The 14350-nt window shown below is 38.9% G+C and overlaps 1 gene segment (V, D, J or C); it reads right to left on the bottom strand.

Moving 5' to 3' along the window:
• Nucleotides 1-13855: 13855 nt before the first annotated feature.
• Nucleotides 13856-14350, bottom strand: LOC121433058. The segment is given in 2 exon segments: nt 13856-14178; nt 14302-14350. Coding segments are annotated over 2 exon segments (372 nt in total).

Here is a 14350-nt window from a genome sequence, read left to right as displayed (position 1 = left end):
GATAAATCTCAGTGCTATTATCATTGGCTTCTCAGTCTGACCCCACTGTCAGCCACATTCAAAGGGTCCAATTCAATTCCATACTGTTTCAGTTCCAGTCCAGCTGGCTTTGGTGTGCCCCCATTAGATCAGGCACATTGTCTCAGTGGGTGGACCAACCCCTCATGGTCCTGATTTACTTGCTCATATTCTTCCTCCTTCTGCTTTTCAACTGGACATTGTGAACTCAGTCCAGAACTCACATGTGGGTCTCTGTCTCTATCTCCATCTGTCACTGGACGAAGGTTCTATGGTGATATTCAAGAAAGTCATCAGTCTAACTACAGGACAAGCCCAATTCGGGCACCCTCTCATTCACTGCCCAGGGCCCTAGCTAGTGACATCCCCATGGACACCTGAGAACCCCTATAAATCCAAGCCTCTTGCCAACCCCAAAATGGCTCCCTTAATTAAAATATCTTCTTTCCTGCTTCCATATCTGTCCTTCCTCCATCTCAACCATTCCTCTCCCTAAAGCTCTGCCAACCCTTCCCTTCTCCTTTCTCTCTCCCCCATTCTTCAAGGAAAACAGGATTCAGCATTCTGTTGTTTATAGGAAATACACCACAGCCTCAAAGACAGACGACCTCAGAGTAAAGGGTTGAAAAAAGGTTTTCCAAGCAAAGGGACCTAAGAAACAAAAGGGCATGGCTATCCTAATATCTAACAAAATTGATTTCAAACTAAAATAAATCAGAAGAGATGGAGAAGAACACTTATAACAGAAACAATTCATCAAGATGAAGTATCAATCCTGAGTATATATGCCCCTAATATAAAAGCACCCAGTCTGTAAACTGAGGCTTCCTTGAGGTTCAGTGGAAGTTGGTCTGGCTCAAATGTCACTCCCACTATTGATACAATGCAGTCCACAGATGTTGTATCTTTCTATTATGAATTATGTGATTACCCCTCAAACAGTAATAAGTCATAATGTATATAAGTCCCATGAAAGCCAAAATTTGTGGTGAGTTGAGCCTTCTGTTTCTATTGGTGAGAGATTCTGATGACAGGTGAACGTGACTAAGCATGTCAAAGGAAGGCTATGGTAGAAAAAGTCAAGTAGGTTGATCTGTACTCTCTCTTCTCTTCCCTTCAGTCTCAGAAGTTGTAGCCTCCATAACCAGAAAATGGCAAAGGGAAGAGATCCTCCTAAAAACTCTGGATAGAGGTCAGCTCATGGAATGTGATAGCCGCATTCTATCCCACCTGCTGCTATTGTTTTCAATCCTATTTTTTTTAAAAAAAATATTACTACAGCTCTTGTTAACTAACACAATTGATTAGAAGGAACCTCGTGATAAAACCCATACTCTGTCTGTCTTTATTCTCAACATTCAACTTCCAAATGCCAGACAGAAATGCATTCTTGAAAGTTTGTATATTAGAATAAAAGCATTTAAATGCACATTGTAAATAAAATGGTAAAGGAAAATTCAGAGTAAATCAAAATAACTTTCTATTGAAAATCACACCATATCTGAAGCATATGTGAAATCTTCCTGCTATTCAAGTCAAATAATAGGTTTGATGACCAGATACCACACAAATATACATTCTTCTCCTTTAGGGTAACCCCTAACACATGCTATAATCTGCACATAATATGAACATACAAACTAAAGTAATGCAAATTTAATAGAAGGAAATGAAATCTGGTTAGTAATGCCATGTTTAGAATCTTCATTCTTAGACAAAAATGCCTTTTATATATTATAAGACAAGCACATTTAGTGGGTGGCTGTCACCAATCATATAGGAACTGAGGTATGGGGACCATAAGCCTAAGTCTTCCAGAACACCAAAGTGGTGGGTACTCAGAACAAGTCATCATGGGCTTCTTCAACTGCTTGGGAAGAAGATCAAGATGCTGTAGAAAAAAAAACAAACAAACAAACACTCTACTTCTAGGAAAATCCTAGGGATATGGTTTGTTTTTTTTTTTTTCCAGAAGCACTGAGATGGGAAGTCAATAAAAAATTTAGAAAGTACAAATTGGCAGACTGTGCAACTTCCTGAGTGTCCATGAACTTACATTTACTAGTGATGCCCTGTTTGTTAAATTTTTCTGTATGATTTCATATATGGATTTTACCACCTAAATATTTAATTAAAATATTTGTTCAGTCAAATATATATATCCATTCCTACAATACTTACAAAATGGACAGCAACATTGATTTTTCTGTTTTAGTTGTAATGAATTTGAGAATCTCAGTTGGTACCACATGGGAACAGAATATTCATTTATTCAGACAGAATCAGCCCTTCAAGGAGTCAATAGCATCTATATCTAGGTTCCTGGGGTGGTTGGTCTCTATCCAAAATCCTGCCTTTGCACTTTGGGAAATTCAGTCACTTTTTGCTTTTTTTTTAATATATACAGTATGGCTAAATTATTTTTTAAAAAAATGGACTGTGTACAGCAAGATAAAAAATAAAAGATCATTAGAGTAATTTTCAGTGATTATTTATTTATTAAAGATTTCTTTCTCTTCCCTGCCACTGCCTGCCATTTCCCCCCCACTCCCCCAATCAACTCCCCCTCCCTCATCAGCCCGAAGAGCAGTCAGGGTTCCCTGCCCTGTGGGAAGTCCAAGGACCTCCCACCTCCTTCCAGGTCTAGTAAGGTGAGCATCCAAACAGCCTAGGCTCCCACAAAGCCAGTACGTGCAGTAGGATCAAAACCCACTGCCATTGTTCTTGACTTCTCAGCAGTCCTCATTGTCCACTATGTTCAGGGAGTCCAGTTTTATCCCATGCTTTTTCAGACCCAGTCCAGCTGGCCTAGGACATTGAGCCTATTATTCGTGATCCTAGAGAAGATAAATAAGAAGATGAACCCAAAGAAAAACATATAGTCATCCTCCTGGATATTAATCTTCATCAGGCGATGAAAGGAGACAGAGACCCACACTGGAGCACTGGACTGAAATCCCAAGGTCCAAATCAGGAGCAGAAGGAGAGAGAGCAAGAGCAAGGAACTCAGGACCGCGAGGGGTACACCCACACACTGAGACAATAGGGATGGTCTATCGGGAATTTTCAGTGATTTTACACAGATAATGATATCTGAAACCTGTGTAAATTCTCAGCAGGTAAATATTTCTGCTGTTCAAGCCTGATGATTTAAGTCTGAACCCAGGAATAATGTCATTGTAGAAGAAAAGACTACTGAGATTATCTGAGGCCAGGACCATGCTCTTCCTGAACTTGGCTACCTATAATGGCACTACCTTGTGGCTAAAGTCTTTACATAGAAAACACTTCCTCACTCTGGGAGCTTTTACCCATTTATATCTACTTTAGTTGTTGAAGAATTGCAAATAAGAATTGAAGGAACAGAGGGCCTCATGATCAAGTGGCACAGGGCATTGGCAGAGGTAAAGAAACTGTGTTTCTGTTGAAAGACTTGGTTTTATAGCTCCCCCATGCCTAGTGCTTGCCAATTAGATTTGATTATGTAGCCAGAAATCAAAATATATTGTAAATTCTCTAAGGAAGGACACTTTTATCACTTGCTAGTTTCACCATATCTGTCCTTGCTGTTCTTTGCCTGGAATGCACACCCTTTTCTGTTGCCACTAAATATTTTTGTTACATTGGCTAGGATCTTGTACCAAATATTTGGGATTCCTGACAATGTTCTGTACCCCACATGTCAGTGTGCTGTGATTGTCACACAGTCTCCCCATGAGTTCTCTGTGCTAGGGCCTGTCCAGGCACTCACTATACAACTTTGTTACCATGCCTAGGTTCGTTCATTTTTACTTCACTGAATTAGTCAGATGTTTCAGTTACACCTCATATTTTTCAGAGTTTCTAATCTGCTTTGGTGATTTAACTATGTTTTAGTTCATTGGTGCTCTAGGGAGAGATATAGATAGGAAAGGGAAATTCTGATTTTTAAAATTTGAATTGGCAATCAGGGTTCCCTGTCCTGTGGGAAGTCCAAGGACCACCCACCTCCATCCAGGTCTAGTAAGGTGAGCATCCAAACTGCCTAGGCTCCCACAAAGCCAGTACGTGCAGTAGGATCAAAAACCCATGGCCATTGTCCTTGAGTTCTCAGTAGCCCTCATTGTCCGCTATGTTCAGGGAGTCCGGTTTATCCCATGATTTTTCAGACCCAGGCCAGCTGGTCTTGGTGAGTTCCCAATAGAACATCCCCAGGGAAATGGGAGGCGGTGGCGGGGAGGAGGCAGAAATCTTTAATACATAAATTAATTAATTAAAAAAAATAGATTGGCTTTTGTTTTGTGAGTTTTTTTGTTTCTATTTCATGTAACAATGCCCAAAATAACCTAGGAATTGCTAACTTGAAGGGAGTATGAGCACTCCAGGGGTATTTCTTCTCTTTTAGACAATGATTTGTCTTAGCCAGTTCTGTGCCCACCCTAGAGATAAGTCTTAGTTTCACTGCCTCTCATCCTACATCTGACTGTCGATGGCAAGTTTCTTTAGGGCAATCCTTTTGCAAAACTTACATGCTTTCTCAAGTTATCCCCTGACACCTCACATCAATTCTATGTGTCGGCCTTAGATTTCCTGCCTGTGGAATGTAATTTTGCTTTTACTCTTTGTACCATGCAGATCATCCTAGAGTTGTATAGTTATGAAGATGGTATTGGATGCAGTTGCCCTGGACTGAGCTGGCACAGACACTATAATGAACAAATGTATATTGATTAGTCAGAAAATCTTATTAGAAACTCTTCTACAGACTTGTCAGTAAAAGATCTTGTCAGATAGCTCTGTTCCCTACCACATCTCCTTCCTTTAACTAGAATGCTCACTTGAACTTCCAGAATAGAAAAAAAAAACGTTAAAAATGAGAAAAGATGAACTGCTGAAATCATTGAGTGGTTAGATTCCTGGGTATATTCGTAGAGGATCTGGCAGTGTAAGTTTTCTTATTGGAGAAATTGTCAGAGAAATCTAAAACATTTACTTAATCATCTTCACTAACTGTCCTAGTAATCTCTATATTTTAGGATGATTCAGAAAGTTTAATCAAAACCTAGATTTAAATAAGCATTATGGCTCTTATAGCAATTATCTTCATGTTGTTCATCCAGTAAATTTCACAAAGAGGAAAGGAGATTTCTCATGAAATAATCACACTATATTAGATACAGTGGTATCCTTTAACATAACTATCCCACCAAGCAGAAATATGGCAGCAGCAAGAAGGAGGAAGCACATAAATTCAAATGGAACAATTGTGTATAGAAGTGATGTGAATAAAGAAATAAAGGACTTTACACTTGTGTTTATATCCTTTGGCCTGCTGAAAAAAAATTATCAAAATACTTTTTGTAATAAACTATAACATTAGCAAAAACAGTGTTCAGTAAAATCTGAAACATTCTGGTCAAGTTTGGAACACCTGCAGGTCAACCAGCTGAGTTACTAACATAAAGCATTCCTGCATCTGTGCCCAGCTTTGACCAGGCCCTGGTGATTTGCATGTGTTCACTCACATATTCTTAATAGCCTGATCATACTGTCTAAGATTCAGTCAGTAATATGTCACAGCACAGACATTAAGGCTCCCTCTCAGCTTTTGGTGTTGCTACTGTTCTGGATCCCAGGTAAGGAATGAAAACTATGATAATTTGTTTGTCTCTTTGTAATCAGTGCAACTGGAGCATCACAGAAGTCATTTCTACCATGACTAACCAAGAATATTGGTTGTCTATTTCCAATCACTGGCATGATATGTGACATCCAGATGATCCAGTCTCCATCCTTGTCTGCATCTCTAGGAGACAGAGTCAGCATTACTTGCAGGGCAAGTACAAGCATTGGTTATGGGTTAGCCTGGTATCAGCAGAAACCAGACAGCTCTCCTAAACTCCTCATATACCATGCAGCCAATTTGAAATCTGTGGTTCCTTCAAGGTTCAGTGGCAGTGGATACAGAACTGATTTTACTCTCACCATTAGCATCCTGAAGCCTGAAGATGTTGCTACTTATTACTGTCAACAGTATTTGGATACTCCTCCCACAGTGATACAAGCCATGACATAAATGCCCAAAGTATGTAGCAGAGTCACAATCTGGCTCTCTTATTGTTTTCATCTGCTAATACATTTTTGCAAAGACAATCAGACTGAGAAAGTGACAGTGGCATTATGGTACAGCTGCCTATAATGTGTCCTTTCCCCAAATGTCTTTCTTCCTCTTTAGCCCCAGCTGCACATTTTTAAAGAAATTCTCATGTGTTTAAGATTGATATGTTGAGAGTTATAAAACAAAATAGAAAAGTCTATAGAGATCACTAGGAGTTGAATCATATATAGAACTTTCATTAGAATTATAGGTTCTGACCCAGAACCATAAAGACAAATATTATATGTACTCATTCATAAGTGGCTTTTAAACATAAAACAAACAGAAATCAGCCTACATTTTACAATCCCAGAAAACCTAGACAACAAAGAAGATGTTAAGAGACTAATATATGGAACTAAAATACATGGGAAATAGAAAAAGACAGGATTTCCTGAGTAAAGAAATTGAAAAAGATGCCAGAAAATTGAAGGATACCCTATGCTCTTGAATAGATGGAATGAACACAATAAAAATGGCAATACTGCCCAAAGCAATCTATAGATTCAATGCAATACCAATAAAAATCCCAACACAATTTTTCACCGACCATGAAAGAACAATACTCAACTTTATATAGAAAAACAAAAAACTTAGGATAGCCTAAACAATCTTGTACAATAAAGGAACTTCCAGAGACATCACCATTTCTGACATGAAACTCTACTATAGAGCAATGGTAATGCAAACAGCTTGGTATTGGCAAAAAAAAAAAAAAAAAGTACTGGTTGACTAACGGAATCAAATTGAAGACCCAGATATTAATCCACACACTTATGAACTTCTAATTTTTGACAAAGAAACTAAAAATATGTAATAGGAAAAAAGAAAGCATCTTCAACAAATGGTGATTGCATAACTAGATGTCAACATCTATATCTATCGCTATGCATAAAACCCAAGTACAAATAGATTAAAGACTTCAATATAAATTCAACCATGCTGAACTTGAAGAGAAAGTGGGAAGTAGCCTTCAATCCATAGGCATATGAGACCACTTCCTAATATAATACCAGTATCACAGATAATAAGAGCAATAATCAACAGATGGGGTGATGGAGGAAGGTCATCTGTCTATGTGTTACTCTCATTGGTTAATAAGGAAACTGCCTTGGCTTTTTGATAGGGCAAGATTTAGATAGGTGGAATAGACAGAACAGAATTCTGGAAGAAAGAAAGCAGAGACAGGCAAACACCATGGAGCCAGCTGCCAAGTCAGACATGTTGAATCTTTCCTGGTAAGCCACCACCTTGTGGTGCTACACAGATTATTAGAAATGGGTTAATCAAGATGTGAGAATTATCTAATAAGAGGGTAGAACTAATGGGGCAGGCAGTGTTTAAAAGAATACAGGTTCCATGTAATTATTTTGGGCATAAGCTAGCCATGTGGGAGCCAGTTGGGACGAAAAGCAAACATGCTCCCCTTAAGAAGATTCTATAAAGCAAAGGACACAGTCAATAAGACAAAAAGGCAGCCTACTGTGCGGGAAAAGGTCTTTACCAAGCCCACATCAGACAGAGGGCTGACTCCAAAAGATTTTTTTTAAACTCAAAAAAGTAGACATCAAAATTCCAAATAATTCAATTAAAAAAATGGAGTACAAAACTAAATACAGAATTGTCAACAGAAGAAACTCAAATGGATGAAAGACACTTAGGGTAATGTTAAATATTCTTATCCATCAGGGAAACTGAAAATCAAAATGACTCTGAATTACAATCTTATACCAATCAGAATGACTAAGATCAAAACACCAATGATAGCTTATGCTGGAGAAGAGGTGGAGTATGAAAAATACTCCTCCATTGGTGACAGGAATATATACTTATACAACCACTCTAGAAATCAGAAATTTTCTCAGAAAATTGGGAATCAACCTAACTCAAGAGTGATATCAGCAATACCACTTTTGGGCATATATGCAAAGGATATTTAATTATACTACAAGGCATTTGTTCAACTATGTTAATAGCAGAATTATTTGCACTAGCCAGAACCTGAAAACAACCTAGATGCCCCTCAACTGAAGAATGAATAAAAAAAGTTGTATATTTACAAATTAGAGTACTAATCCTCAGGAAAAAAAATGACATCTTGAAAATTGCATACAAATAGATAGAACTAGAAAAAAACCTACTTAGTGAGGCAACCTAGACCCAGAAAGATGAACATGGTATGTACCCACTCATAAGTAAATACTAGCTGTAAAGCAAAAGACAATGAGCCTCTAGTTATAGTCCATGACCATAGAGAAGCTAAGTAACAAAGTGAACCCTAAAAAAAACATATATAGCCGGGCCATGGTGGCGCACACCTTTAATCCCAGCACTCGGGAGGCAGAGGCAGGCGGATCTCTGTGAGTTCGAGACCAGCCTGGTCTACAAGAGCTAGTTCCGGGACAGGCTCCAAAACCACAGAGAAACCCTGTCTCAAAAAACCAAAAAAAAAAAAAAAAAAAAAAAAAAAAACAAACATATATAGATTCATCTTGGAAGGGTATAGAGACAAAATCTCCTGACAAAATAGTGAGCATGGTGGTGGGGAGGAGGAAAAGGAGAACTGAATTGGAAGAGTAGGAGTGAAGGAGAGGCAGGAGGAGAACTTGAGGGAATGGGATAGTCGAGATAGAAAAAGGACAGATAGGGAGAGCAAGGAAAGAGATTTTTTTTTTTTGATTTAGGGAGTCCTTATGGTGCTATCAAGAAACCTGGCACTAGAGAAACTCCCAGGAATCCACAAAGATGATGATAGCTAAGACCTTTAGCAATATTCTAGAGGGTGATGGAACGGGCCTTGAACTATAGTTAGATTGATCAATATCTTAAATGTCACCATAAAACCTTCATCAAACAACTGGTGGAAACAGAAGCAGAAACCCACAACAAAGCACTGGGCTGATCTCCCAACGTCCTGCTGAAGAGTGGGAAGAGTTAGAATATGAACAAAGAGGTCCTGACCATGATGGGAGCACCTACTGAAACAGTTTACCTGAGCTAATGGGAGCTTGCCAAATTCAGTTGGACAGGGAAGAAACCAGCATAGGACCAAATTGGGCCCTCTGAATGTGGATGACAGTTATATGGCTGGGACAGACTGTGGGGCCAAGGACAATGGCACAAGGATTTATCCCTACTGCTTGTACTGGTTTTTGGAACCCATTATCTTTGGATAGCTACCTTGCTCAGCCTAGATATAGTAGGGAGGGCCTTGGCCCTTCCCCAAAGCAGTGTGCCTTACCCTCTCTGATGAGAGGATTGGGGTGGGTTTGGGGGGTTAGATGGAGGGAATATGAGGAGGGAAGGGAGCAGGAACTGGAACATGAAAAAAGACAGTTTGTTTTACTTTTTATAGAAAGAAAAATTTGGACTTTATAGTTACAGACACTCATCCCAAGGAAATTCTCCACAGTTTGGAAACTTGAAGGAAGAAAAAAATCTGGATTGAAAAGATGTAGTTTGCTGATCCATGCTAACTTTTTAATATATATGTCACAGACTCAATATAATTGTATCACATCATTGGTAAATTACCACCTCTTTGAATTTTTCCCAAGCTCAAACAGAGTTCTTGTTGATTTCAAAATTCAAGCAGCAGCAAATACTGTTTTGACTTGACCCTTGTTTACATATTCTGACTGATCTCACCACTCATTTTGTCTGTGATTTCTCTATACTTGTGCTTCTTAGGTTCTTGGTGTCTTATTCAAAGAAGGGAAGAAGCATTCATATAGTACAGAAGGAAAGAAATTTACTCAGGATCAAAGGGAAATACGGGACAGAAACATTGAAATAGGTCAAAGTCCCTATATGAAATTAACTCAGTAGACAATTTATACAGAAGAAGCTGGTATTGGTTTCTGAAAACTATAACACAGATGAATGTCTGTTTTGATTGGTAGGCTTTGAACAGAGCACAAACCTTTTCCCCTGATACAGCTGATTGTGATAATAGGCATTGTATGCCAAGCTATGCATAGGATAGTAAATAAAACGTTTTCTATAAAACGTTATTTTAAGAGTCCTCTGAAGTACATATAGTCAATTGTAGGCAACATTTGTTAACTAGTCATGCTTTGTTCTAAATGTACCATGCTAAAGACTCCTGTAAAGCCATGATTGGAATGACTGCTTTCTCTGTTTAGAGAGTGGTGTCAATGAAGCTTTAGGATATTATAAATCTAGTTGATAAATGTTTTATTTGGAAAGGAATGATTTTTTAACTCATGCTCAGTGAAATCCAAGGGTTCTAACCTCTCCCTACACACACCTACCTCTCTCTGACTCATTCCTTCCCTATAGGGGTTGTTTATTTGTTTCAAGAAATTTGGCACTTGAAACTTGCTATGCATATTTTGTTTGGAAACTAATATGTAACGTATGCCCAGTGGGGCTCGTAGCTGTTTAGCAATTTTTAGACATACCTGCCCCATTCTAACTTGGTCCTTTCCTATTTTTTTTTAATTTTGGAAATTTTGTGCCTGAAACTTGCTATGGGGCTTTGAATGACAGTGTTCCCCATAAGTTCACATATTTGAATGCTTGGTCACCAGTTTTGGGAACTCTTTAGGAAAGATTAATTATTGTATACTTATTGGAGGAGGTACGTGACTATGTGTGGGGTTTGAGATATCAAAAGCTTAAGCCATTCCCAATCATCTCTCTAACTTACTCTGCATCTTACAGATAAAGATGAAAGCTATTAGGTATTGTTCCAACGCATGCCTTTCTTCATAGTGCCATGCTTACTTCAATGTTAATAATGGAAATGCCAGATCCTAAAATAAATTATTTCTTTTATAAACTGCCTTGTTTATGGTGTCATGTCACAACAATAGAAAAGTAACTATTATACTTGCCTCGTCTGGAGGCATTACCATCCCTGACTTCAAACTCTACTACAGAGCTACAGTATTGAAAACAGCTTGGTATTGGCATAAAAACAGAGAAGTCGACCAATGGAATCGAATAGAAGACCCTGACATTAACCCACAAACCTATGAACACCTGATTTTCGATAAAGGAGCTAAAAGTATACAATGGAAAAAAGAGAGCATCTTCAACAAATTGTGCTGGCAAAACTGGATGTCAACCTGTAGAAGAATGAAAATAGATCCATATCTATCACCATGCACAAAACTCAAGTCCAAATGGATTAAAGACCTCAATATCAGTCTGAACACACTGAACCTGATAGAAGAGAAAGTGGGAAGCACTCTACAACACATGGGCACAAGAGACCACTTCTTACATAGAACCCCAGCAGCACAGACATTAAGGACCTCATTGAATAAATGAGACCTCCTGAGACTGAGAAGCTTCTGTAAAGCAAAGGACACTGTCGCTAAGACACAAAGGCAATCCACTAACTGGGAGAAGATCTTCACAAACCCCACAACTGACAAAGGTCTGATATCCAAAATATATAAAGAACTCAAGAAACTAGACCGTAAAAGGCTAACCAACCCAATTATAAAATGGGGCATTGAGCTGAACAGAGAATTCTCAACAGAAGAACTTCAAATGGCCAAAAGACACTTAAGGTCATGCTCAACTTCCTTATCGATCAGGGAAATGCAAATCAAGACAACTTTAAGATACCATCTTACACCTGTCAGAATGGCGAAAATCAAAAACACCAATGATAGCCTTTGTTGGAGAGGTTGTGGAGAAAGGGGTACACTCATCCATTGCTGGTGGGAATGCAAACTTGTGCAACCACTATGGAAAGCAGTATGGCGGTTTTTCAGGAAATTCGGGATCAACTTACCCCTGGACCCCGCAATACCACTCTTGGGAATATACCCATGAGAGGCCTTATCATACAACAAAAGTATATGCTCTACTATGTTCATAGCAGCATTGTTTGTGATAGCCAGAACCTGGAAACAACCTAGATGCCCTTCAATGGAAGAATGGATGAAGAAAGTATGGAATATATACATATTAGAGTACTACTCAGCAGTAAGAAAGAAGGACTTCTTGAATTTTGCATACAAATGGATGGAAATAGAAAACACTATCCTGAGTGAGGTAAGCCAGACACAAAAAGAGGAACATGGGATGTACTCACTCATATTTGGTTTCTAGCCATAAACCAAGGACATTGAGCCTATAATTAGTGATCCTAGAGAAGCTAAATAAGGAGAACCCAAAGGAAAACATATAGGCATCCTCCTGAATATTAACCTTCAGCAAGCGATGAAAGGAGACAGAGACAGAGACCCACATGGGAGCACAGGACTGAATTCCCAAGGTCCAAATCAGGAGCAGAAGGAGAGAGAGCACGAGCAAGGAACTCAGGACCCTGAGCGGTGCACCCACACACTGAGACAATGGAGATGTTCTACTGGAAACTCACCAAGACCAGCTGGCCTGGGTCTGGAAAAGCCTGGGATAAAACCGGACTCTCTGAACATAGCAGACAATGAGGACTACTGAGAACTCAAGAACAATGGCAATGGGTTTCTGATCCTACTGCACGTACTGGCTTTGTGGGAGCCTAGGCAGTTTGGATGCTCAACTTACTAGACCTGGATGGAGGTGGGGGGGTTCCTTGGACTTCCCACAGGACAGGGAACCCTGATTGCTTTTCGGGCTGAAGGGGGGGGGACTTAATTGGGGGAGGGGGAGGGAAATGGGAGGCGGTGGCTGGGAAGAGACAGAAATCTTTAATAAATAAATAAATTAAAAAAAAATAAAAAAAGAAAGGAGAGAAAATAAAAAGAAAACAGTTAATGGAGAAATCTTCATATCATGCATATGATATGAGAGTTGACACCACAAGTGAAGACCATGTCCTCAGAAAGACTTTCTTTCAGTGAAAGCAAGTCTGAGAATACTCTGTTCCCAGTATCAGACTGGTCAAATTATAGGCCTCTACAATTTTTAAATACTTAAGGCATACTTATTTTTACTTTAACAATTTGGGGGTTTACTTTCATAAATGTTTGTGAACCAAATTAGTACAATGCCTCCAGAGGCCAGATATCCTGGAAATGGAGTTACAGGCAGTCGCTAGCAGTCATGTTTGCTAGAAATCAAACAAGACTCCTCTAGAAGAGCACCCTCTGGCTTTTTTCTTTTCTTTTCCTTTTTGTTTTTTTAGATTTCTTTTTTATTTTGAGACGGAGTTTCTTTGTGAAACAGTCCTGATTGTCTTGGAACTAACTTTATAGACCAGGCTATCCTCCACCTCACAGAGATCTACCTGCTTCTGCTTTCTGAGCGCTGGGATTAAGGTGTGTGCCACCACTGCCTGGCTGCACCCAGTGTTCTGATCATTAAGCCATCTTCTGCGCCTTCTTCCTTGGGTTTTAATGGTATATTTATACTATATATAATAATGGCCTCTCAATGATTACTCCAGCTTGGTTTTTATGCATATTTAGGTTTTTTGATTTTTATTGTGTGTGTATTTTAACGTGTATATTTTATGAATTTTAGCTATTGACATAACTATGTTGTACAGGAAAAGCCTTTTTGTTTTGGAAATAATAAAAATAATTCCTCTGTTTTTAATGCTTGTGTTTGGAAAGAAGACAGAGATTTAAGGGATAAAATTTCCTCTGATCTCTGTGCAGAAAAATCACATCTACTTTTAAATATGAGCAAAAAATAAAAAAAGAGTCCTAGCTGCGGAAGACCACAGAAGGAACAATTTCAGTAGCCTTGACTCTTACTTCTGCTTACTGTGGAAGTTTATTTCAGGGCTTGTATCACTGTGGGCAGAGTACGAAAACCTTGTTGACAATAATAAGTTGCAACATTTTCAGGCTGCAGACCACTGATCTTAAGAGAATACTGTGTGCCAGATCCACTGCCACTGAACCTTGATGGAATCCCATCTGCCAATCTGTTTGTAGCATAGATCAGGAGCTTGGGAGGTTTCCCTGGTTTCTGCTGATACCACGCTAAATAACTTTTAATGTTCTGACCTGCCTGACATGTTATGGTGATACTATCTCCCAGAGATGAAGACAAGGAGGCTGGAGACTGGGTCATCTGAATTTCACATCTGGCACCTGAGGTTGAAAAATTGAAAACAAATTCTTTCAAAATTAATTTTGTTATTTGAGGACTTTCATAGAGGCAATGAAGAACTGACCATACTCAGATGAATACCTTCTCAATGCTCTCTTCCTTACCTGTAAGCCAGAGTAGCAGCAACCCCAGAAGATGAGTGATGATCATCAT

This window comes from Microtus oregoni, unplaced genomic scaffold (genome assembly GCF_018167655.1).
Source record: "Microtus oregoni isolate MIOR12 unplaced genomic scaffold, Mior012 000002F_ref0000024, whole genome shotgun sequence".
Classification (NCBI taxonomy): domain Eukaryota; kingdom Metazoa; phylum Chordata; class Mammalia; order Rodentia; family Cricetidae; genus Microtus; species Microtus oregoni.
The sequence above is the reverse complement of the archived record's forward strand: the minus strand, read 5'-3'. Positions and strand labels throughout refer to the sequence as shown.